General features: G+C 41.0%; 2 protein-coding genes across 3 annotated transcripts; both read left to right on the forward strand.

Annotated features, from left to right (window-relative positions):
• The first annotated feature begins 1104 nt into the window (after positions 1–1104).
• On the forward strand, positions 1105–20434 carry LOC120566295 (cationic amino acid transporter 2-like). 2 transcript variants are annotated; one of them, XM_039812644.1, is made up of 13 exons: positions 1108–1262; positions 1625–1731; positions 3220–3593; positions 4082–4237; positions 4322–4487; positions 10128–10264; positions 11540–11762; positions 18024–18160; positions 18256–18358; positions 18453–18586; positions 19171–19337; positions 19448–19556; positions 19650–20434. In XM_039812644.1, exons 2-13 carry the CDS (start codon positions 1703–1705, stop codon positions 19778–19780), a joined length of 1866 nt encoding a protein of 621 aa, XP_039668578.1. In that variant the 5' UTR covers positions 1108–1262; positions 1625–1702; the 3' UTR covers positions 19781–20434. The 2 variants fall into 2 exon arrangements, with proteins under 2 accessions (XP_039668579.1, XP_039668578.1); XM_039812645.1 differs by lacking the exon at positions 1625–1731 and having other exon boundaries at positions 1105–1262; positions 19650–19780.
• Positions 20435–21285: 851 nt separating this feature from the next.
• LOC120567474 (platelet-derived growth factor receptor-like protein) lies at positions 21286–24791 on the forward strand. Its single transcript, XM_039814452.1, has 7 exons — positions 21286–21538; positions 21761–21918; positions 22025–22167; positions 22293–22444; positions 22557–22850; positions 23818–23957; positions 24242–24791. Exons 1-7 carry the CDS (start codon positions 21457–21459, stop codon positions 24446–24448), a joined length of 1176 nt encoding a protein of 391 aa, XP_039670386.1. The 5' UTR covers positions 21286–21456; the 3' UTR covers positions 24449–24791.
• The last annotated feature ends 319 nt before the right edge of the window (positions 24792–25110 follow it).

The following is a 25110-nucleotide window of genomic DNA, read 5'->3' on the forward strand; positions in this document are numbered from 1 at the left end:
TTTAAGGACCAAATAGTTTTAGGACCTGCTGCCATACAAATGATCTGTCGTTAAAAAGATATGTAAGATACCCAGACAGTGTATGTCTTATATGTGTGTGTAGCTTATGTTATGTTTTATGCAGAGATTTCTGTATCTACTGCTTTAATTATTGGTAAGAATTGTATGGAGTTTGGCAAAAGAGATGCTGAGAGAGGAGAGGTGACTCCCAGGAAGCCCACAGGCTTACAGACAGTCCAGTGGCACACATAGCAGAAGCATGGCTCAGTATGTTTCATCCTGACTGGAAGTCAATCTCAGTGTCATTGGCTTTGTTGTTACTATTTTATTTCCTGACACCACCTGACCTCAGCTTACTATAAACATGATGACACTTTTTCATTCATGCCTTTACTTGAACAGGTCCTGTTGTACACAGCCTATCAGGAAATATGGTTGTTTCTGACTTGCTTTCCTTTATTTTTTCATATCATATTATCCTGGAGCTTCTTTAAATTTGTCTCTGCCGGTGTTCAGAGGGAGAGGGGCCCATATAAGGTAAACACAGACGGAGGTGGAAGGCACCAGTTATTGTTGTATACTGACCTCTTCTGCTTTGAAAATGCATTACATGAGAACCTGACCGTAACTCAGACAGAGCTGGAACAACTTGCCAGCCCAAATGCAATCTAGTACAGACAACAATTGGACTCAATAACATCGGGACACTAAATAAGGTTCATAAGGTTGTTATAATGTACAGGAAATGTGTGTATTATGTATTTAAACTTTTTAAATAAAATAAATATTTTATGATTCATTTCACACCCGTGATTTCACAATCTATTTTGTCTTTTCTTCTCCTTTTAGATATGTTTACCCAAACTAACAGTTGTTAATTATGTCAATAACAATATCTATTTATCCATCACCCCAAATTCATGAATAATAAAAAAAATGTAATAAAACTAGTGAAAACAAAACAACAAATGAAGTGAGCACAAAAGCATTTTTGACATTCTGAATGGGATTTGCTGTTCACAATTCTCACCCTGTGCCTTCCATGCAATAATGAGCACATTATGATCCAAACTGGACGCGAGTGAGAAAGGCTACTTTGTAAGTAATTCCATTGAGTGGGAGGGTCACGCAGGCCAGTCTTGTATATATCGCAGTAAAAAATCATGTTTCCTTCATCCAAGTCAACAGCACGGATATTTTTGCTTCACTGCGCTGTTTTCACCACACAGTCACCAGTCACTCCTCGTGGGACTGAAGACAAGGTAAACAACTTGTGTATCTACTGAATAAAGTGACCAGTCAGATTTAAATCCCTGACTTCTGCTTTAACTTCTGTGAATTTGAATGCTGGACTGCAATATTTGCAATATTTGTCTGTAACACTGTATCTTTTAAATGCACAGTAGACAGCCATAAATAACACATTGATGATCATTAACTGAGCTTCACTGAGGTCCACATCAACCTTCTGATCATAAAGCTGCACATCACGTGCGTAGTAGATGTTATTTAGTTAAGCATTATCACATTGTCCTTCTGGAAACCGTATCTCAACCTGTGAGATCTGCAGATAGGAAGCCTGAGTTTTAAGTTTGGTCATAAGGTACTTTGACCGTCCACACAGGCTTCTTTCCTACTCACTTCCTGCCTGCTGAAGTGGATGCCAGGAGGGATTAGGTGATCTGAAATCCCCTGATGGGCGATGAGAAGGCGAAAGCTACCTTTCAAAGAGTAAGTGTGTAGCCTGCCTGCTGCATGCATAAGCCATGAAAGCTGCTTTGTCCTCCTCTGTTTCATTAACTCTCAGGGCCGTTAGTCTGGCCGGCTCACACCTCCAGGTAGAGATGGGGACACGGCTCGTATAAGCAGTAAATTCAGTGATACGGTCACAGGCTGTTTCTAAGCAACACGTGCATATAAACACACTTTGAGAACATACAGTGTAGTTTTGTGGGCAATGACGTGGCCTACCGTCTGAAAAGCAATAACACTGCATACATCTATATTAAATAACCATGTTTTATTGATGAGTGCCAGAAACTGGAAATTTTGACCAAGTTTTACTCAGTGTGGCCGCATTCAGACGTTTTTTTTTTTTTTTTATTGGTTCTTGTTTGCGAAGGACAAAATCCAAAGTCATAGACGAATGTGTACCTTAATGCCTTTTGATTATCTTGAAAGCATAATCATGAAAAGATTAACAAAGCCACAATGCTCTCTCTTACATTACAAGCACGAGAAGCAAAAAAGAACACGCAAAAAGATTCATACTTTAAAAAAAGAACAAGAAACACAACAGACAACCATAACACTGTCCCTGTTTCATTTTCTTAGAGGTTTGTTCTTTTCCTTATCTTCATTTATTTTGCGTCAGATATTGTAAACATAGGTTGAATAACCAAATTACTTCTGGTTTAGATGCTTAAAAACAGTAATAAAAGCAGCTTTTTACAAAGTGTCCAGCAGGTGTAATCATATATAATAAGTAAAGAAAATTAATAAAAAAGAAGACTTTTTTTTCATACAAAACAAGCATGTCAACACAGGTAATGTAAACATGGAGAGGGATTATCTCTGAGTATCTATGATACTGCTCTGGTGAGGTGAGAACACTCTTTGCAAATTAGAATTTTTTTATTGCCAGGGGAAGAACATATGCAAGAAATGTTCAAGGAAGTAATTGTGTAAGTAATTGAAGGTTGAGTAAAAGGGGCGGTGCTTTTGTAGTGTGGGCGGCAATGAAAACTCCAGACATCAGCACTATCATATCAGGGGGGTGATAAAGAAGGGCTTATATAAAAGAATAATATGATTTAGAGGAATGACAGATCCTATTAACGTAATTGACTCGCCTAAACACAGGGTTTACACATTAATATGAATTCAGTAAAATATTAATTGAGCATTTGAGTTACATTTTATCATGTAATCCCAATTAAGCTTTAATAAAAAAATGGAATATGCTGAAGTCTCTATAGTTACTGGTCTTCTTTGATGCCTTAATAAATAGTTCCTTTTGACAATGTTACATTAACAATAGACATGATAATGTTTCTTTGAAGAGGAAATGTTCTACTGTGAGGCTGACCTGACAATTATTTACTGACCTTTCTCCCCCTTTCCTCTCTCCTCCCTCTTTCTCCACAACATCAAACTGCACTCCCACCTGCCTGTTCCTTTATCATTCCCACATCTTTCCATCCTGATTCAAACCCATAGAAGCATGCCGTGCGGTGTGGTGAAGTCCTTTCTGGTGAGCCTGTCTCGGAGGAAGCCCCTGGAGCCAGATGGGGAGCAGTCCACGTTTAACCGATGTCTGACCACTCTGGACCTGGTGGCCCTTGGTGTGGGCAGCACCCTGGGGGCCGGGGTCTACGTCCTCTCCGGAGAGGTGGCCAGAGACACTGCTGGACCCAGCATCATCATCTCCTTCTTCATCGCCGCCATGGCATCCATATTCGCAGGGCTGTGCTATGCAGAGTTTGGCTCGCGGGTTCCCAAAACAGGCTCAGCATACCTCTACAGCTATGTGACTGTTGGAGAGCTGCTGGCTTTTATCACTGGCTGGAATCTATTACTCTCCTACATCATAGGCAAGTGTGATACACAGGATTTGTTTCATACATTATCAATTACAATATATGATCATGTATATTATTCAGTGATGTAGGTTTTTTCTCCTCTTATAATAGTTGTTTTGAAAAGGTTGCCAACAATGTATAGAAAATAACAGATTTTTGAATTGAATCTCTGTCTTTCTATTAATTTCTGGCTCAAATTTGTGATTTTTCCTCTCCTAAACAGATATTTCCCTCTTATGAAACATGTTTGGCTCACTAAGAACCCATAAATGATCAACCATCAACATGAGACTCTTAAACACTCTGTGACCTTTCACATGTTCCACAGGCTTTTCTTAATATTTTTATGGCCATAAACCAGCATTATGGCTTGAAATAACTGAGTCATGAAGTGTAAAAGACGCAGAGAGGAACTATTACAATTGGTATTTTCGGTTTATGACTACAGTTAAATTGAGGCTAAATTAATTTATTGCATCTTTCTCCCACTATCTGCTCAGGGACATCTAGTGTTGCCCTGGCATGGAGTGGGACATTTGATGACCTTATAGGGGGCCACATATCCAAATACTTAGAGGAACACGCAGCCATGGGCCTCCCTGGCCTGGCACCTTACCCAGATGTCTTTGCTGCTGCTCTCGTCATGATACTGTCAGGTAAAAATGATGAAATTGGTGTCGTTTTGCTGGCGGCAGTAATGCATACAAACAAAAATAACATTCACCATGTTTCCCATTAAGGTGTGCTGGCATTTGGAGTGAAAGAGTCAACAACAATCAACAAGATCTTCACAGCAGTCAATATCGTGGTGCTGCTGTTTGTGGCCATCTCTGGATTTATCAAGGGGGACATTTCCAACTGGAGAATCAGTGAAGAGGCTCTGATAAATGCCACAGCAGAACTCCAGTAAGGTTAAAGAGCAATATAAGCCTGTCTGTGTTTGGGTGTGTGCAGTAGCATTGTTCTCCAGGGGTCCGTTCCAGGTAGGAGGTTTAACAAACTCTGAGTCTAACCCTGATGTCTGAGTTGATTTACCCTGAGATGGGAAACTTTCTTGAAGAAAACCTGCTCCCGACCAGGTTAGGTTCACAGGTTCAGTTACCATAGTAACTGACTCTGAGGTTAAGTTACCTCTCTTTCTGGAACGGAAAACTCTGAGTTTCCCTCATCTCAGGGTTAACCAACTCAGAGTTTTCACTAAACCAGGGTCCGTTCCAGGTAGGAGGTTTAACAAACTCTGAGTCTAACCCTGATGTCTGAGTTGATTTACCCTGAGATGGGAAACTCAGAGTTTTCGGTTCCAGAACAGCTGATATGAGTTGGTTCAATCAACTCGGAGTAGGTTCACTCAGGGTTACGCGCGTGCAAAAAAGGCAGTATGAATGGAGCCATGATTCTACGATTCACCATGGTAACAACCACAAACAAACGGGTCGGCGGAAATACTCGTGCGCACAAACAGCGAGTTTGAACATGCATTTCGTTAAAAAAGCAAGACAGCGGCTATGTCAATGGGCTGATGCTGCAAAAGAGAATTTGTGTGGGAGAAAATTGCTGCTTGAGTCAATGCGTACGCATTAACAGTGTATTAATTTCATATTTAATCACAGTAAACTTATAATATTACTTGTGAAAACTGGAATTGTATTATAATTTCATTCAGGTGCAATCCTGTGGGCGAAACAGTAAACTATACTAATCCCATTCTGAGGCTGCAGCACCATGATCATTAACAGAACTATAGCTAATGTATAATCATTTATTTCTTTTTTATGACTCTCACTGGTTTGTGTCCAGGGAACCTTACATAGACGTTTAAAAAACGTTTCAGAGCGAGTCACACTTTTCTGAAGGCTCTACAGTGGCTTTACTATTAGGCTACAGTATAATCCGCTACTGTTATAAAGAAAACTGCCGTAATGGACACAAAGAATCTGCTTGGTTAAAGCCTGTCCACGATGGCTGATGTTAGTGATATGAGGACAGATAAGGTATCTAGGGGAGCGCGGGGCACAAAGTAACACTTTTTGGTTTTGGCTTAATATTTCTCAAACCATTCGAGTTTTACTGCCCATATTTTTATACAAGCAACATACATATCTCTGCTACAAAGGTGCACTGAAAGTTTGTTTGTAGGACCTACCGTTCTTGAACAATTCCCCCGAGAGTGGCGATAGGTGAAATGTTACAACCTGCCCCATATGCGGGGTTAGTTGTAAAAGATAGAGGGTTAGTTGTAACACTTGTTAAAAAGTTGGATTTAACACAAATAATTCCATAGCATTGTGCTATACACCTAATAAAACTGTATAAAACACGTTTTTACTAAACTCTGCATAATATAATAGTTTAATTTATGGATCTATTAAAAAATAATAAAAATAAAAAAAACAAAATGTAAAAAATAATAATAAAAAAAATTCTCATTCTGTGGACAAAAGAAATGCAATACTTAGTTGTTCACGCAGTACTTAAATACTTTCAAAATATTGGTTTTGAAACATTAATGCAAATTGAAGACTTTGTGAATTAGAAATTGCATATAATTATAGGTGCGGCTTAGTTGTAACACCGCGTTACAACTAGCCCCGCTGTGATGCGTTTACCTCAGGACTGGCTAGCACTCGCTAAGCGATGGTCACATCTTTTATAATGGCACGATGTTTTAGCCAAGAGGACGGTGATCAAGGCAATATAAGATTAGATACACAGACTTTCACACACTCTTTAGAAATCGAGAAATACTTCTCACCAAAAAAAATACTTTTATGACGCCAAAACACAATTTCTTCTCTCTCTCGGAGACAACGGAAGAAAACAGAATTCCAAATTGTCTGGAACACGTCTAATGGCGATGCCCCTACATGCCCTGTGTCAGTACCCGATCCGTTCCACCTGCACAATCCGTTCTGCGCATGTGCAAGATGACACGTATGCCATGACGTAGGCGCAGATGATAATGCTGCGTTCATGCCACCTCGAAATAACAGGCACCGCCCCACTGGTTACGTTGTTTCTGCAGTCTAAAATAACGTTAGGTCAAACTTAATGGGAAAAGCAGGCTACAGCTAAATTAAGACATTACAGTAATAACAATAAAGACAAGTATTAAGTGATTGTATTTTAAATGAGCACAAGTATAGAACTGACGAATAGCAAGCGGCGGTTTTTGTTAACGTTTATTTTCAAGTTTTATTTTGAGGGTCTTTTAAAGTTTACATGCTGTCTCAGCTAGCGGTTAGCCGAATTAGCTGTTAGCTAAACTAACGTTAGCTTAACTGTGGAAGCTAACGGCAGACCGCTGCAATCAGCTAGCGGTTAGCCAAATTAGCCGTTAGCTAAACTAACGTTAGCTTCCCGGGTGGAGGCTAACAGCAGACCGCTATAATCACCTAAGCGGTCCCCGAATTAACCGTTAGCTAAACTAACGTTAGCTTCCGGGGAGGCTAACGGCAGACCGCTATAATCACCTAGCGGTCCGCGAATTAACCGTTAGCTACCGCTATAATCACCTAGCGGTCTGCCGAATTAGCTATTAGCTAACTAACGTTAGCTGGAGGCTAGCGTGTGAACATCTTGGCGCGAGCGCAGAACGGATCGTGCAGGTGGAAGCGGTGCCGTTATTCCAAGGTGGTGGTGGAATGAACGCAGCATTATCATCTGGCCTACGTCATGGCATACGTGTCATCTTGCACATACGCGCAGAATTCGTGCAGGTGGAACGGATCGGTAATTGACAGGCGGAGATGATAATGCTGCGTTCATTCCACCACCACCTTGGAATAACAGCACCGCTTCCACCTGCACGATCCGTTTGGCGCATGCGCAAGATGTTCACACGCTTAGCCTCCAGCTAACGCTAGTTAGCTAATAGCTAATACGGGCGACCGCTAGGTGATTATAGCGGGTCTGCCGTTAGCCTCCCCGGAAGCTAACGTTAGTTTAGCTAACGGTTAATTCGGCGGACCGCTAGGTGATTATAGCGTTCGCCGTTAGCCTCCACCGAAGAAGCTAACGTTAGTTTAGCTAACGGTTAATTTGGCTAACCGCTAGCTGATTGCAGCGGTCTGCCGTTAGCCTCCACAGTTAAGCTAACGTTAGTTTAGCTAACAGCTAATTCGGCTAACCGCTAGCTGAGACAGCATGTAAACTTTAAAAGACCCTCAAAATAAAACTTGAAAATAAACGTTAACATATATAACAGCTGTTACGTAAGTTCTACTTTACTTGTTCTCATTTAAAATACAATCACTCAATACTTGTCTTTATTGTTATTACTGTAATGTCTTAATTTAGCTGTAGCTTGCTTTTCCCATTAAGTTTAACTTAACGTTATTTTAGACTGAATCTAGCTGCAGAAAACAACGGTAACCAGTGGGCGGTGCCTGTTATTTCGAGGTGGCATGAACGCGAGCATTATCATCTGCGCGTCACGTCATGGCATCGTTATCTATTACGCGCAGAACGGATTGTGCAGGTGGAACGGATCGGGTACTGACACCCTGAAGCACATCCACAAGTTCTTTGACATCCAGTTCTACCCTGTGCAACCACCTAAAAAACCCGTGTTACATTTAACCCCGCGTTACTTTGTGCCCCGCGCTCCCCTACATATCTAAAGGACTGTGATAAAAAAAATACCTCTCAAATCGGTTATGTGGAAATGAAAATACATCTACAGTCGGGACTCAATATCCACATAAACTCTCTGTGAATTAATACAGCTTTTTCATCAATGGGATCGTCAACAAAAGGACATGACACGTTTTATAGTCTGCCTAACATAAACCAATAGGCTACGTCTTTTTATTCATGCAGATAACAAACTGCATTAAAATGCGCCTGATACAGACTGAATGAATGAATGAGGAAATTAATTCCTCTCAGAGGGAGGAGAATGAGAGAAACTCAAGTTTTTTCCCTGTTTTCTGCGGTCCTCCCTCTGAGAGGAGGAGACTGAGAGAAACTCGAGGTTTCTTGAAGAAAACCTGCTCCCGACCAGGTTAGGTTCACAGGTTCAGTTACCATAGTAACTGACTCTGAGGTTAAGTTACCTCTCTTTCTGGAACGGAAAACTCTGAGTTTCCCTCATCTCAGGGTTAACCAACTCAGAGTTTTCACTAAACCAGGGGTCCGTTCCAGGTAGGAGGTTTAACAAACTCTGAGTCTAACCCTGATGTCTGAGTTGATTTACCCTGAGATGGGAAACTCAGAGTTTTCGGTTCCAGAACAGCTGATATGAGTTGGTTCAATCAACTCGGAGTAGGTTCACTCAGGGTTACGCGCGTGCAAAAAAGGCAGTATGAATGGAGCCATGATTCTACGATTCACCATGGTAACAACCACAAACAAACGGGTCGGCGGAAATACTCATGCGCACAAACAGCGAGTTTGAACATGCATTTCGTTAAAAAAGCAAGACAGCGGCTATGTCAATGGGCTGATGCTGCAAAAGAGAATTTGTGTGGGAGAAAATTGCTGCTTGAGTCAATGCGTACGCATTAACAGTGTATTAATTTCATATTTAATCACAGTAAACTTATAATATTACTGTTGAAAACTGGAATTGTATTATAATTTCATTCAGGTGCAATCCTGTGGGCGAAACAGTAAACTATACCAATCCCATTCTGAGGCTGCAGCACCATGATCATTAACAGAACTATAGCTAATGTATAATCATTTATTTCTTTTTTATGGCTCTCACTGGTTTGTGTCCAGGGAACACTACATAGACGTTTAAAAAAGTTTCAGAGCGAGTCACACTTTTCTGACGGCTCTACAGTGGCTTTACTATTAGGCTACAGTATAATCCGCTACTGTTATAAAGAAAACTGCCGTTTGCAAAAACCGTAATGGACACAAAGAATCTGCTTGGTTAAAGCCTGTCCACGATGGCTGATGTTAGTGATATGAGGACAGATAAGGTATCTACATATCTAAAGGACTGTGATAAAAAAAATACCTCTCAAATCGGTTATGTGGAAATGAAAATACATCTATAGTCGGGACTCAATATCCACGTAAACTCTCTGTGAATTAATACAGCTTTTCATCAATGGGATCGTCAACAAAAGGACATGACACGTTTTATAGTCTGCCTAACATAAACCAATAGGCTACGTCTTTTTATTCATGCAGATAACAAACTGCATTAAAATGCGCCTGATACAGACTGAATGAATGAATGAGGAAATGAATTCCTCTCAGAGGGAGGAGAATGAGAGAAACTCGATTTTTTTTCCCCTGTTTCTCTCAGTCTCCTCCCTCAGTCTCCTCCCTCTGAGAGACTGAGAGAAACTCGAGGTTTCTTGAAGAAAACTTGCTCCCGACCAGGTTAGGTTCACAGGCTCAGTTACCATAGTAACTGACTCTGAGGTTAAGTTACCTCTCTTTCTGGAACGGAAAACTCTGAGTTTCCCTCATCTCAGGGTTAAGCAACTTTTCACTAAACCTGCTTTCTGGAACGGGCATCTGCTTTCTGGAACGGGCCTCTGGTTATCTCACTGTAAATAAACACAAAATAATGCTCTCTCCCCACTGCAGAAACTTGAGCTCTACTGCCAATGTGACAAGTGTGTATGGAGTGGGTGGATTTTTTCCTTATGGCTTAAGCGGAACGGTGGCCGGAGCTGCAACATGTTTCTACGCTTTTGTTGGATTTGACTGCATCGCTACAACAGGTAATAGGGTCAAAGATTAAATACAACTGTCTCATTGTAATACTGTATGTACAGTGACAAAGCAGAAATGTGTGCCAAACGTTGCAGTGTAGCAACAGATTTCAACAGGTCTGCTGTATTGTTGCTGAAATATTATACAACTGTAAAGATTTTACGATTCCTTTTCTAGAGCTTTGATCCATATCTTGGGGCCATCATCTGATGGAGTTTGCTCACTTATCTCGGAGATGGTTCAGCTGTTATCATGTGACCTGATAACAACTGAACCATCTATGATACAAATTCCATCGGATGACGGTTATCAATCAATCAATCAATCAATCATTATTTGACAGTAACACAGTAAAATGTTACCCAATCAGCTTTTTTAATGAGATGTGGCTAAAAGTGCCAGTTGCATCAATTGCCTTAAATTCCAAACCTGAGTTTGTCCCTTATGCTAAATATTTACCAAACTCAGCTTAAAGGCTTTACTGTCCTAATACAGCACATGTGCGCTTCAGTTACCATGGTTTAGCTTCACTTACATCATCATCCTTTTATGTTACTTGACAGCGTTAATGTAGGTGTTGGCTAGCTATAACTGAACTGAAAATGAGAATGTTGTTCTACTCCAAAATTATGGTAGGCACAAGCACATAATCCAAAGTAAATTTAACTTAAGGTCTGGTTCAAATTTTGTAGAAATTTTGAAGATAGACTGATGGTAAAATCTATTCTCTAGAATAAGTGGCGCATCGTTCAGTCTCCAGTGGGTTTTTCCTGTAAAATGCAAAATGCGTGTTGATCTCTTCCACCTCTTCAGTAACCATAAATTCAGCAATTGTCTTATGTTTCACAATTTTCTTTCACTTTTAAGAAACTGGTATGGGTCCCTTAAAAAAATTCTCAGGAAAATAGTTACTAAGGACCTTAAGCATTGGGGCAAACACTTAAGATCAAAAGGCTATTTTTTCCCTTACAACATCCTAAGGAAATCCTTATGGTGATTTTACGCAACTCATTTCTTTCTAAGGGATCCATAGATGAAAATATAAGGGCAGCCGTATTCAAAGTGGTTTTATGTAACCGGGTACTGGACATTTTCCAATAAGTGGACCTTTGAATTGTGTTTGTCAAACTGCTATGTACATGACAGTCTCAAAGCTGGTTATCAAATTATTACAGGTTTTGTCACATTTGTGGGATATTCCTCTCTTAGTTCATGTAACCCCAAACAGCTGAAAGAGGAATATCATTAAAAGTGTCACTGACTTTTTTTTTTTTTCATCATAGGTGAGGAGGTGAAGAACCCCCAGAAGGCCATCCCTCTGGGCATTGTGGCTTCACTACTTATCTGTTTCCTGGCCTACTTTGCGGTCTCTGCTGCTCTCACCCTGATGATGCCCTACTACTTGCTCAATAAAAAAAGCCCCCTGCCAGTGGCCTTTGATTACATCGGCTGGGGTCCTGCCAAATATGTTGTGGCTGTGGGATCACTGTGTGCCCTGTCCACCAGGTAAGAAACCACTGGTAGTACAGTTGTGGTCATGGGATGTGACTGTCATTGGAGAAAACCTGTGGGCTAAAGATATTTAACTTTTAGCCATGCTAGCGGCAGTTGAATATACACAAACAATACACATACAAAATAACCAATAGTAGGGAAAAAAGAAAAGGACAAGGTGTCAAAGCTCAACTTGAATTGAAAGCCAATTAATAGTAGTGTGTCAGCAAGGACTTGAATGTTTCAATGGTCTGAGCTGTTCTTACATGCTCGGTCACCTTTGTTTTTTAACTTGGATCTCGGCATATCGAGGAGCATCTGATCGGAAGACCTCAGTGCTTTGAAATGTGTGTGGACATGTAAAAGCTCCGACATAAGAAGGCAACAACCCATTTAAAATCTTAAAAACAAGCAATACAATTTTAAAATCAATTCTGAAACAGACAGGAAGCCATTGGAGCGTGGCCAAACAGGTGTAATGTTGTCACGCTTTTTGGTCCCGGTTAAAAGTCGAGCTGCTGCGTTCTGGACTAACTGAAACCAACGAAGGGATGACTGATCCAATCCAACACATAAAGAGTTATAGTAGTCTTATCGAGATGTAATAAATGCATGTATGACTCTTTCAAAGTCTTTGCATAGCAGCAGGGTCATTTGGTCGTTTCAACACCTTGGTCCAGACTGAAATATCTCAACAACTATGGGATGGATTGCCATTAACTTTAGTAGAGACATTCGTGGTGAGCAGACGACGTATCGTAATGACTTCGTTAATCGCCTGATTCTTTCGGACATTTGTGGTTTTGAGCGAAAGGTCTACGTAACTAGATAGAATAGATTGCCATAAAATGTGATAAACGTTATTTTCCATTCAGGATGAATTCTCATCGGATCAAAATTTCAATTTATCCAATACTTTGGTTTAAGACTTAACGCCAGGGTTGGTAATGTTGAAAAGCTAGCAAGATTTGAAAGTAGCGTCTCCTCGGGGCTCCGTCTAATCCCTCCTCCTGCCCTCGGGGCTCCGACCCTCACACACACACACACACACACACACACACACACACACACACACACACACAGACGTGCCCGAACACCGCCGCGTCGCTGCTTCAGAGCAGAGCGGAGAAAGGGGTCGAGTATGCACAACATGGCAAGGAGGCACGTCATTGGTTCTTTCCAAGCGAGACCGCGATGCAGTGATTGGTAGGCGCACTTACCGCAAGGCAGTGATTAGTGGGCCTTCTTAGAGCATCTACAGATGTCTTTTTTGCTCCTTTTTCAAAGCCCATAAGTTATTTATTGCTGTCGGGGTGTAAAGACCATTTCAAACAAGATATAAAAAAGTGTATATTGAAAATAGTTACCAACCCTGCCTTTAAAGACATACTATGTAACTTTTCCCTCTTCGGGCCCCCTACAGGTCTCATTGGAACTACAGCTCACGCGGCTGTAGTTCCAATAAGACAACCTGTAGGGGGACCGAAGAGGGAAAAGTTACATAGTATGCCTTCAATACCTGCAAAACTAATGACTTTCCAATCAGCAAAAAAAGCAAAAACCTGCCACTGATTTTGCTTAAAGGGGTGATAGAATGATTATATAGGGTATTTTACACTGTTCCTTAAGGTCTCCTAATAGGGTATGTAACATTGGTTGGGCTGAAAATTGCCCAAATGATATTTTATTAGGCTCTTAACTACCCTGTGAATATGGCTCTATTTGGAACAAGAGCTTTTCTTCCAAATATGGTATGCTCATGAATATTCAGAATGAGCTACGCGCTGATTGGTTTGAGCAAACTACATAGAAACACATTGGATACTCGACAGCAGGCCTCATATTTCAGACACTGCAAAGTTATACATTGTTTGTCGGGCTATTTCGTTATTAAATTCACTTCTGAGACTTTTTTAAGCGAGAAATCAACAATATAAAGCTCAAATATGGGCCGTTTTACGAAAATTGATGGCTAATTGCAAATTTGGTAAGACTGTGTGTCGGAGTTCAGCCGCCGGTGCTGCCTCGCCTTCCTTCACAGACCCCGGCCTGCTATGAGGTACTGTGGTGGAAGTTTCCTTTGCAGCAGGGGGGGAAATTTCAGAGTTTAGTAAATTGAAACAAATAAGACAGTCTGAGACTAAAACCAAGTTGGGTTTTTGTATTTTATTAAAAAAGATATATTTTGCAAAATAGGAGCATGATTGCAGAAACATGATTTCACAAAAGGCCGCAGCCCAGTGTGGAGTCAGTCTCTCAAATGAGTGAACAGAACACCAGACTTTTATGCATCTTCAGAGTGACAGCACACACGCACTTGGATTATGGATTATGGACGCTACAGTTTTTACAGGCAATCTGATACACATGAAGACAATCAGAAAAAACACAAGAGACATCTCGGAGACATCTCACCTCCTCCTCCCTGTACGACTTTCACCCCCCAGTTACATCTTAACTGGCATGGGAAAACCAGAGATAGTTTCTAGGGTGACCTTGTACCTTCATCGGTTCAGGCAAACAGTGCTCACATAATGTTCCAGACTGGATGTCTCACAAAGTTAGAATCAAAATCTACATGTGGAAAATGTGATAGACTCTTTCAGCATTCGTGGATGAATTAAAGTAGAAATAAAACATAAAAATATAAGGAATTATGCTTAAGTGCAATTTTGCCATTACACTACTTGGAGCTCCGTCACGGCTGGCAGCCCACAGCATGGACAAATTACGCCGCTGCCCTGACAGAGCTCCAGGGCCTGCATCTCCTCTCTTCCTGCTAGCTAAATGGCCCGTTGTGTGAGAGTGAGAGTGAGAGCGCGGTCAGCGAGCTTATTACACCAGCAATCTCTTACCACATGTTACACACGTCACGCCACTTATACAACATCTACCTAAATGTCTTATAAAGCTAACAACAGTGTCCGATTTCAAGTTAATGTTTGTGAAGACTAGGTGTTTCGTTAGCTGCGACTGTCCCTTCAATCCTAACTGTGTAGCTACAAATCACGGATAGTAGCTTCATTTTCGGCGTAATTCGAGTATATTTACAGTTTGTATTTCGTCACGCCACTTATACAACATCTAACTAAATGTCTTATAAAGCTAACAACAGTGTCCGATTTCAAGTTAATGAATATTTATGAAGACTAGATGTTTCGTTAGCTGCGACTGTCCCTTCAATCCTAGCTATGTGTAGCTACAAATCATGGCTAGTTAGCTTCATTTTCGGCATAATTCGAGTTAATTTACAGTTGGAATTTTGTCACGCCACTTATACAACATCTAACTAAATGTCTTATAAAGGTAACAACGGTGTCCAATTTCAAGTTAATGAATATTTGTGAATTTCAGAGGAATTCTAAGAGGAGGCTAGCTAGCCCTCATTGATAGAGCTACATCCAGCCGCAGGCTCTATCAATGAGACTCGCGGACAAGCGGCGTTTATTTCACCGATCGTTTGTTTAAATAACTCAACACATTATAATTACACACATTTTAAGATTAAGTGGAATCTGTGGTAAGAGAATGCTGGGGTAACAAGCCCGCTGACCGCACTCTCACTCACACACACACCAGGCATTAGGAAGAGGGGAACTGCAGGCCCTGGAGCTCTGTCAGGGCAGCGGCGTTTGGTAGTCATTCACCCAAAAAACGGTGACTTTGCGCAGGTATGAAGTGCCGTGGGCTGCCAGCCTTGACGGAGCTCAATCGAGCTCACAGCAGGCCGGGGTCTGTGAAGGAAGGCAGGCCAGGCGGCGAGGCAGCAACACAGGCAGCACCGGCCGCTGAACTCCGACAGACAGTTGGACAAAATTTGCAATTAGACATACATTTTTGTAAAATGGCCCATATTTGACCTCTACATTGTTGATTTCTCACATAAAAAAGTCTCAGAAGTGAATTGAATGGTAAAATAGCAGATGAACAATGTATACAATTTCTGAGATCTGCACGACCTAGATTCAGAAGACTAATTTATCTCAGGTCAGTTGTGTAGCCTATGTAAATGTTGGGGCGTGACAAAGAGAGAGACTAGAGCCAAATGAGGAGGAGCCGCCGAGTTGACGTCAACTAGGCGGCTTGTTGAGATTTGCCCGTTTTCAGAGGCAATTTCAAATTGTGAGACTTGCAGAGAAAAGAGGTGTCAATGGGATTTAGAGGTTCTATGTATGTCCTAGTTACCCACTAAACTGTCATTATTCAACCATGACAAAGTATCAGTTTTGCATTCTATCACTCCTTTAATGAAACTAATACAAAGCCAATGCTGTTAATTCCATGCATTTCAGTGGAACATCAACTGACTCCATTTAAAAAAAAAAATCTTACTGTAATACTCTACTACAATGTACTCAAAGTATCAAAAGTGTGCTCTGCAGCACTATTTACCCAGAAAATCAACTTCACACATAATCTGAAAAGCATTCAAGGCTGCTACATGGTGTGCACCAGGTCAATTGATTGCTAACTTAGCGTAGCCCAAGACTAATATGGTCAGCTATGATTCTTATAAAATGGGTCTGACAGAATATAAAAGAAAGTTTGTGAGTTCAATGAAAAATGTTTGTTAACTCTAAACTGATAAACTATACATATGCTGTCACCCAGTAGATTTAAAACCAACTCTGTCATGGGCGGAGTTTTTACTGTTTTCTCAGATTAGACTGACACCAACAAAAGATTCTGTTGGCAACGGCTGTAGCATTTGTTTCTAACAATTGGAGCGTGCAGCACCAGCGTAGCGGCCACAACTTTTGTTTCCTTGTCTGACAAGGTGTCGCAACCCAGTTCCCATGCTGCAACAAAGAATCAAAAGTAATCAATCATAACTCACATGGTGTGTGGAAATGTCTGTAACAATTAAACCCAAAAATACAGCTGCTGCGAGGGAAGAGAGAACACTCTATGGAAAGGTGGTAAGCTTTTATGTCCGACCACACTGGGCCCAGGTGTGGCTCCTACAAGACAGAGAGCAGCCAGCCAAACAGACACACCTAGTGGAATGGAGGGGTCGTCACACAGGGTGAAACAAGACAAGAGATATATGATAAAAAAGAGTGAATAATCACAAATATCAATTAAGTGTAGAAAAAAAGTAAAATACAAGGCAATCTTCTTAAAAATAATTTAAAGCGCCCATATTATGCTCATTTTCAGGTTCATAACTGTATTTTAAGATTGTACCAGAAGAGGTTTACATGGTTTAATTTTCAAAAAACACCATATTTTTGTTGTACTGCACAGCTCTCTCTCACTGCTGCAGATCCTCTTTTCACCTGGTTTCTGTTTTAGCTACAGAGTGAGACCTCTTTTCATCTTCTTCTTCTGTACTATCTTTGATTGCACTCGCACATGCTCAGTAGCTCAGCTGTAGAGCATGTCAGCTAGCTAAGAGACAGTAAAAGATAGCCTGTTTCTCCAACTTTGGTCAGTTACAAGGCAGGATTAGCTGGGAGACTTCTAAATGAGGGCACACATGTAAGTAGTTCTTTTGTAGATTATGGTGAACTTGTGTGTGTTGTAGCAGTGCTTTGCTATTGAGAACGACGTAGCATGCTAGCGTTAGCACGAGCTAACGGTTGTGGTTAGCCAGCTCATTTCGGACTGTGACGTCACAGTCCGAGCCAATTTTGAACAGCTCACTAGGAGACTGAAGGCAGGACACATTCAGAAACCGTATCTCACTCAAAACAGCATGGATGGATTTTTTTCAAAGTTTGTATGTGTGTGGAAGCACCAGAGACACAAAAGAACACCCCAAATCCCAGAAAAAGTGATTTTTTTCATAATATGGGCACTTTAAAAAGTCTTTATTTTACTGGCTATTTCATAATAGAACATTTAAAAGACATAGGGAGAAGCAACCCACGCTACGGATTTTCCTTTTTTTCTACACTTTATTGAATTCCTGACCCCAAAGAGCACCTTCAAACATCTGACTGAACTTCCTGAGCACCCTGGACTTTTTTGTCTTTCCAATCACAAATATCAGTTTGGCATTAAGGTCACTGTATTGGGTCAAACAAGTTGACTTTTCTTTAATAGGAACCATTCATTAATCAGGAAAGGGTAGGGCCTTATATAACCTTACATTAGCAAACACTTTCCTAAACGTCGTCATGTCATTGAGACAGAATGCCAACAAAGACATTTTGGGGTAGGATTAACAAATCTGCATAGAAATGTTGAAGGGGAAAAAATCTGTTATTCTACATTAAAGAGAACGTATACTGGACCTTGACTGACCCTGTTTGCGTTTTGTTTCTCCAGCCTGCTGGGTTCAATGTTCCCAATGCCTCGTGTGCTCTTCGCCATGGCAAGAGACGGCCTGCTTTTCCAACCCCTGACCAAAGTCACCTCAAAGGGCAGTCCTGCTATAGCTACAATATCGTCTGGAACTGTGTCAGGTACAGATGTTCCAGCTGTTCATCAGCTTCTATGTACATGTGTTGAGGTTTATGGACTTAAAGTAACTCCGTATTCCCGTGGTTGTCATCTTTAGCCATCATGGCTCTACTGTTTGACCTGGAAGCCTTGGTGGAAATGATGTCCATCGGCACTCTGTTTGCTTACACACTCGTGGCCATATGCATCTTAATACTGAGGTATATTGATTTCATGTTTCTTCTCCCACTGTGCTTTACCTAGAATGCTGTGCAAAACTCAATGTATGTGACACATTTTTTTTTCTCAATCAAGGTACCAAGAAGGTCCATCTAAAGACACAGACCTACAGAGCAGAGAAACAAACACCAAGTTTGGCTTCCTGAATCCTCCGTCATCTCCCAATTCATCCACCTCAAGAACAGTCACAACAATGACTATAATCACTGGTACGCAAGGCAAACATAACTGAAGCACTTGTGGCTTTTTATTTCTTAAAGGTCCCATGGCATGAAAATTTCACTTTATGAGTTTTTTTAACATTAATATGAGTTCCCCCAGCCTGCCTATGGTCCCCCAGTGGCTAGAAATGGCGATAGGTGTAAACCGAGCCCCGGGTATCCTGCTCTGCCTTTGAGAAAATGAAAGCTCAGATGGGCCGATCTGGAATCTTGCTCCTTATGAGGTCATAAGGAGCAAGATTACCTCCCCTTTCTCTGCTTTGCCCGCCCAGAGAATTTGGCCCACCCATGAGAGAGAGACATCATGGCTTTCCACCCCCCCCGTCTCCTCCTCAATAGCTACAGACACAGAAATGGCACGTCATAAGGAAAGCTACTTGTGGGACTGGCTCTAGTAGCTGTAATTCTGCACCAAGGCTGAATTTCGGGAAAGAGACTTCAGATACAGTATTTGGGGACCACTGAGGCCTATATAAAAGCATCCAAAAAGCAGCATGTCATGGGACATTTAAGCACTCTAGTACCATTTGTTGACCACTAATTTCTTTCATACATCTTTTCTTTTCCTGCAGTTGCATTTATAGTCGCACTGTGTGTCACCCTGAGTCAAGCCATGGATGCTCTGTCCCGTATGGAAGCATGGAGTCTGGCGGTTGTCTGCATCCTCGCCTTCATTGTGCTGCTCATCACGTTCCTCATCTGGAGGCACCCACAAAACAGCACCAAGGCATCTTTCATGGTGAGAATGTTTTATTGGTGTTTCTGAGAAAGTAGAGCCACATTTTGTGTGTATGTTCTCATAAACATCAACAAGAAAATCCTTTCACATCTTCTATTGTCTATTCACAGGTGCCCTTACTCCCTGCTCTGCCGTTACTTAGTACGTTCATCAACGTCTACCTAATGGTCCAGTTAGGTGGGGAAACATGGGTGCGATATGCTATTTGGATGCTAGTGGGTAAGAACATATTTCTGCTTGAAAGGTTTGCAGGGCTTTTATCGAGTTAGTTGCTGAAATGTAATAACCCCCCCCCCCCTCTTCTCTCTCCAGGGTTACTGATCTATTTTGGCTACGGTGTCCGTTACAGTGTTCAGAGGAAGCGTCTCATGGCCAACCAGATACAGATTAAAACCGTCAGCGACAAAGTAGACAAGGACATCGTTAAAGAAGAAAAGTTCTGAGCTCTGCTGGAGCGGAGAGAAATAGATCGAGATGTTACACTGAGGAACTGCAAGTGTGTAACTACTGTTTTACATGCACCGACCGTTGCTTATCTGTTCCTGCGGCGTCAAACATCTGAGAGTGGAACAGGTGCTTAGTGTTGAAATGCAGACAAGTGGGCCGACTTGTTAACTTTATTCCACATTATGATGTAGTTTGTAGTATATCTAAAATATTCCAAATATTCTCAATGCCAACCTCAAACTGATGCCTGACATATTTTATGACCTGTATATGTTGCCTCTATCAATGTCAGAGCTGTGTCCTGGACACCTGTGTTTATAAAGAAAAAAGGCCTAGAGCCTTGTTCATTTCTATTTTATTACATTTAAATAACAACTTTACACTTTTCATATCAATTGTGAAATGTAGAAATGTATTTAAATTTTATGCAATTGTAATTATGATTATGAATAACAAGAGAATTGTTTTTTACCTATCAAAATATGGAGTAAGACTGTACAAAAGTACAATGTAGATACAGAAAATCTTGTGAAATGTCACATTTCTTTGCTCTTAGCCTGTTTAAAGTTTCACTTTATTAATTGTTCAAAGTGTATATACGGAAACTGTATGTGTTTTATAATTATATATTGAAAATGTATTCCTAAATTAAAAAGAAAGAATCCAGTTTTTAAGACGACTACAATGTGGAGTTCATTTTCTGCAGGGTATGTTAATAAAAAGTCCAGTTCCACTCGTAATCTTTAATAGAGCACCAGAGCCGGCTCACTAACCACACTTCACTGAGAACAAAAGGACCTTTCACAGAAGCTTACCTGTGTGTCGTGGTCAAGATGGTGGCTTAGCTAGTCACTGAAAAGGAAGGGTTTACGTTGTTCTCACTGCTTCTCACTCAGCATGCTATGGATTTAATCAAATGTACAAAACCTGAATTTATTTTCCTGTTTAGAAACTTTCACAGATGAGAATTATTGAGTATAAAAATATTATCAATATTTCAATTTTTATTTTATGTTCTTCTCAGAGGGCATTACAATCTGTGCTGCAGGTTATTGATTTAAGTTGAGGGATTTTCATGATAAAATATAAATAATTATGCATTACACCAAACATACCAACACATTAAAAGCAAAAGCTAAATAGATGTAAAAATGATGAATCTCAACTTATAAAATAAGTTGATCAAAAAACATGTATGTGTGATTTTGTACATTTTATATGGGTCTAAAGCTGGCCAAGCCTGTGATTTGTTTTACCACTGCAAAGACAATCAGTGAATGTAGTACAAAAGGTTTATTGGGTGCCAAATGCTTTTTAATACCCTTGCCAAACAGTCTTCGTCTGGGCTGCATGGTGTGTTTCGGAGGGCTAGACACTTCCACTCCAGCAGCTAAGCAAACAGGCTGTGTGATTCCACAGGGAGGGGCTTCTGTCTCTGGACCCTGATTGGTCCGGACAGGCTTGAAAGCCTCCATTGAGCCAGTCAGAAGGAATTTGGGGTACTAATGCCACTCTCAGGAGGAGGAATTTGTGTGATTCTGGTAAACAGCTGACCGCTCACTTTGCAGGCTCTGCCCTCCTCCTCTTCTCTCTGGTTTCTGCAGTACGTTCTCTGTGTTCAACTGCATGAACTAACAATGCACAGCCTTTAATTTTATTCCACTGATCAATCATGCCTTTGGCGAACTTGTCTGGATCAAAGGGGAGGCTTGTGCTTAGCGCTCTCCTTTTTTGTGCCGTAATCTTCGAGTTAGGTAAGTGACTTTATTCACTTGCTGAGCAGTTCTGTGAATATGTGTTCCTAGAATCACTAAAGAGGGGACATTTCTGTTGGCTTAAAGCAGGATGCTGCTTACCATGATACCATGGCCAACTTTTTCTTGGTTATTAACTACTTATTAGTCAATTCATATCGCCAAATATTTGCCTGCATCTTCTGAACTATTAATACATCATGTGCTCTTTATGCTGTGTAGCTCATTGTCAAAAAGACGCCCAAGAACAGAGGACTACTCCAGGGAGGAAGCCCAAGCCAAGCAAACCCAAAGTTGGGAAATCAACAAATAAAGGGCCCAGAGCTGTAACAGCCAAACCCAAAATCAAAGCTACATCTGCACGGACCTTCCTCACACAGGTATTTCATCTAGGACACAAGAAGCTTGCTCAAGGAACATTCATTAAGCACAGAACAATGACTGCATCAGTGAATAACTGTGTGATGTTATATCTGACACATACAGGTGTTTAACAAAGGGAAGTTTAAGAAGGTGGGAGAAACTATAAGTGTGCAGACAGGAGACACTCTGGAGCTGAGGTGCAGGGGCAAACCTGTGCAGTGGAGCTTCCCCACGTACCTGGAGGAGGATGATGACGGAAGGCTCAGGTAAGCTCTATAAGCTGTCGATACATCTTATGCTTGATGTACAATGTATTCTTCTAAATATAGAATCATACAATCTGTTGAAGAGTCAGTGTGTTCTTTGGCTGTTTCCTGTTTTGGCTGTGCAGGACTGTGCAACATGAGCGCTATGGCCTTCTGACATTAGTCAACACTACTGGTGCGGACACAGGGGAATACAGCTGTTACCCTATGTACTGTGAAGACACAGACTGCAGGAAGGAGTATGACAAAGCTGTAAAAGTCTTCGTTCTTTTTCCCGGTGCAGTGAATCAACTTTATTGATGCTTACACGTGCACTTCTCAGAAGCCTTTTTTCATACTCACGTTATCTTATCGTCAGTCTTGCCATATCTTCTCACTGTACCAATCAGACCCACAGGAGCTATTTGTTCCGTCGTCTGATTACTACGAGGTGATTCAGCTGAGAACCAACTGGCCGACGCTCCTCCCCTGCCAGGTGACGTCGCCTGAGGCTAAAGTGACTCTGCACCGCGAGTTTCCACCAGCGGAGGTGGCGGTGGACGGGACTGAGATCTCTTTTAACGTCAAGAGGGGCTTCACCATTCATCGACCCCGGCCTTATCATGCTGGAGCTTTGTACTGTGTCGCCAGCCTGGGCAACCTGAGGCAGAGCTCCACCAAGTACATGCTCATCTATGTTAACTGTGAGTGCTGCCACTAAGTCATCCTTTCCTTTAATCGCAAATTAATCAGTCGCCTATTACTGATCGGGGACAAAGCGTCTCCCAGCATGCATAAGACAGGAGGCCAGAGAAATGCTATGTACAAGTAGACAAATCAGCACAGGCCTGACAAATGTTCTTTTTTTTTTTTTATACTTTACGTACTTTGGGGTTTTGACTGTTGACTGGTCAAAACAACCAACTGACATCTCAAATCCTTTCAAACCTTCCACATCGACTGACGAACTCTTTCAGGTCTCCGATCTTCACATTTTGAACAACAAAAAAAAGTATTTTCTCCAGGTCCTCTGACTCCCACAACCTCCACTGCCCATTCTCAATTTACTTCACCTGCTTTCAGTGTTTTCCCTTCACTTCACGCCGACATCAGTTGATACATTTGAACTGGCAATCATTTATCTCAAGACTTTCACTTCAACTGATTTTTTTTACACTTCCACTGACATTTCAACTCTTTTCTGCATCTTCATTTCAGCATTCAACTCCACTCAGCGCTTACACTTCAATTGATACTTCAATTTCATTCAGCACTTAGATTAGATAGCAAAGCTGAAGAAGTTGAACGGATAATTCAACATCTTCAGCTTTGCTATTTCAGTATTTTAACTTTTTAAACATTTCAACAGCAAACTTTCAGCAGCAAATGTTCCTCAGACATTCTTGTTAATTGGAGCACTAGAAGTGAATATATGTATTAGCACTCTTGTTACTGCTCGAGGAGGGCATTGTAGACCTCCATATCTATGTGCATTTTTAAGACTGCAGGACAAAACCAGACTAAACAGGCATAACATGCAAACTCCACGCAAAAATTTGCTGGTCCCAGATAAAGTTTCATTATGCTGACTAATGCAAGTCACTGTTCAATTATTTCTTTGCTTACTTATCACTTAAATAGTCACTGAAATTCTGAAAAATTTGCCATCAGACCCCATGGCTCCTCCTGCTCCAGTGATCCAGGCCTCGTCAGGCTCGGTGACTGTGGGGGGGGATCTGCGTGTCAGCTGCTCTGTGGCGGGGGAACAGGACGTGCTCGTAGAGTTCAACTGGGAATACCCAGGACAGCAGGTCAGACACTCAAGGACAATATGGCATACTTACTAAAGTACTACTAACCTACACATTTGAGGTTGGTTGTGAGACAAAGTAAGTGAAGGATCTGTGTTCATTTTACCATGTCTTTTTAGCTAGTCTGTTATTAGTTAAGAGGCAACTAACCTATGGACTGCAGAGCATCCAGGCCTATAACCATCTATAAATGATTTATTAAGATATTAACTTATTATAAAGGGGTCCCTTTATCCCATGCTGTGTTTAATGTAAACTGCACTGAGCGCCTGTACTGGTTGCAGATCGGGAGGCCTCTGAACACACAGGAGAGCGTCACTCCAGTCGGCGGAGGCGCGGCTCGACAGCAGTCTCAGTCTGTCCTCCTGGTGGAAGAGGTGAGGGACATAGACCAGGGAACATACACCTGCACCGCCCACAACCTGCTAGGAGCCACATCTGTGTCCACCACTGTTACAGTGGTCCCTAAAGCCAAACCTAAGAAACCATGAATCATCAAAACTGGATGATATCACTGGAGTGGTGGAGATCAGGTGCAACACTCTGCTCGGTCACAGTATTAAACAGTGTTTTATCAGTCACATATGAATATATAAAAATAACAAAAGATCTTCTTCTGTAGCTATGAGTAGTGGAAACGCACTGCAGCATCACAATGATAACAGAGGTGATATTGTTTAGATGAATGTATGTGAATTGTTGTGCATTAGATTTGTGTATTCAAAGCTTTATTGTTGCCTGTCTTTTTCTACGTATTTCTTATTGTGCATGCCCCCGCCTAACATGAGGGCATAGAAAATAAAATAAACTGTTGTGATGATATTATTATTATAAGGAAAATTGTTTATTTTTCTTTGAGTGAGGTATTGTATCAATAAATAAATAGCTTGACATTTAATGTCTCAATATTGTGATATATTAAGTAATGATTATATTGATCATTCTTTATTTTTTCAATTATTTTCCATAATAACGATCATTATTAATCAAAATTTCAGAATTTTGACAATTACAATAAAAGAAAAATGATGTTATACAAAGACAGAGCAAAAATTATGAGTGAATATTTTTGATCTTGACAAAAATGTAAGTCAGCTAGTGGCCTAAATCAACAACAAAAATGGCCTGAAACAATACTAATTATTTAAAATAT

This window comes from Perca fluviatilis, chromosome 10 (assembly GCF_010015445.1).
Source record: "Perca fluviatilis chromosome 10, GENO_Pfluv_1.0, whole genome shotgun sequence".
Taxonomy (NCBI): Eukaryota; Metazoa; Chordata; class Actinopteri; order Perciformes; family Percidae; genus Perca; species Perca fluviatilis.

Excerpts from the sequence above, each read along its gene's own strand:
- LOC120566295 (XM_039812644.1), top strand. The coding sequence starts at position 1,703 with ATGAGAAGGCGAAAGCTACCTTTCAAAGA. Across the intron at positions 4,488-10,127 it reads AATGCCACAGCAGAACTCCA|AAACTTGAGCTCTACTGCCA; the intron begins GTAAGGTTAAAG and ends TCCCCACTGCAG. Across the intron at positions 10,265-11,539 it reads TGACTGCATCGCTACAACAG|GTGAGGAGGTGAAGAACCCC; the intron begins GTAATAGGGTCA and ends TTTTCATCATAG.
- LOC120567474 (XM_039814452.1), top strand. The coding sequence starts at position 21,457 with ATGCCTTTGGCGAACTTGTCTGGATCAAAGGGGAGGCTTGTGCTTAGC. Across the intron at positions 21,919-22,024 it reads CACGGACCTTCCTCACACAG|GTGTTTAACAAAGGGAAGTT; the intron begins GTATTTCATCTA and ends TGACACATACAG. Across the intron at positions 22,445-22,556 it reads AGTCTTCGTTCTTTTTCCCG|ACCCACAGGAGCTATTTGTT; the intron begins GTGCAGTGAATC and ends TGTACCAATCAG.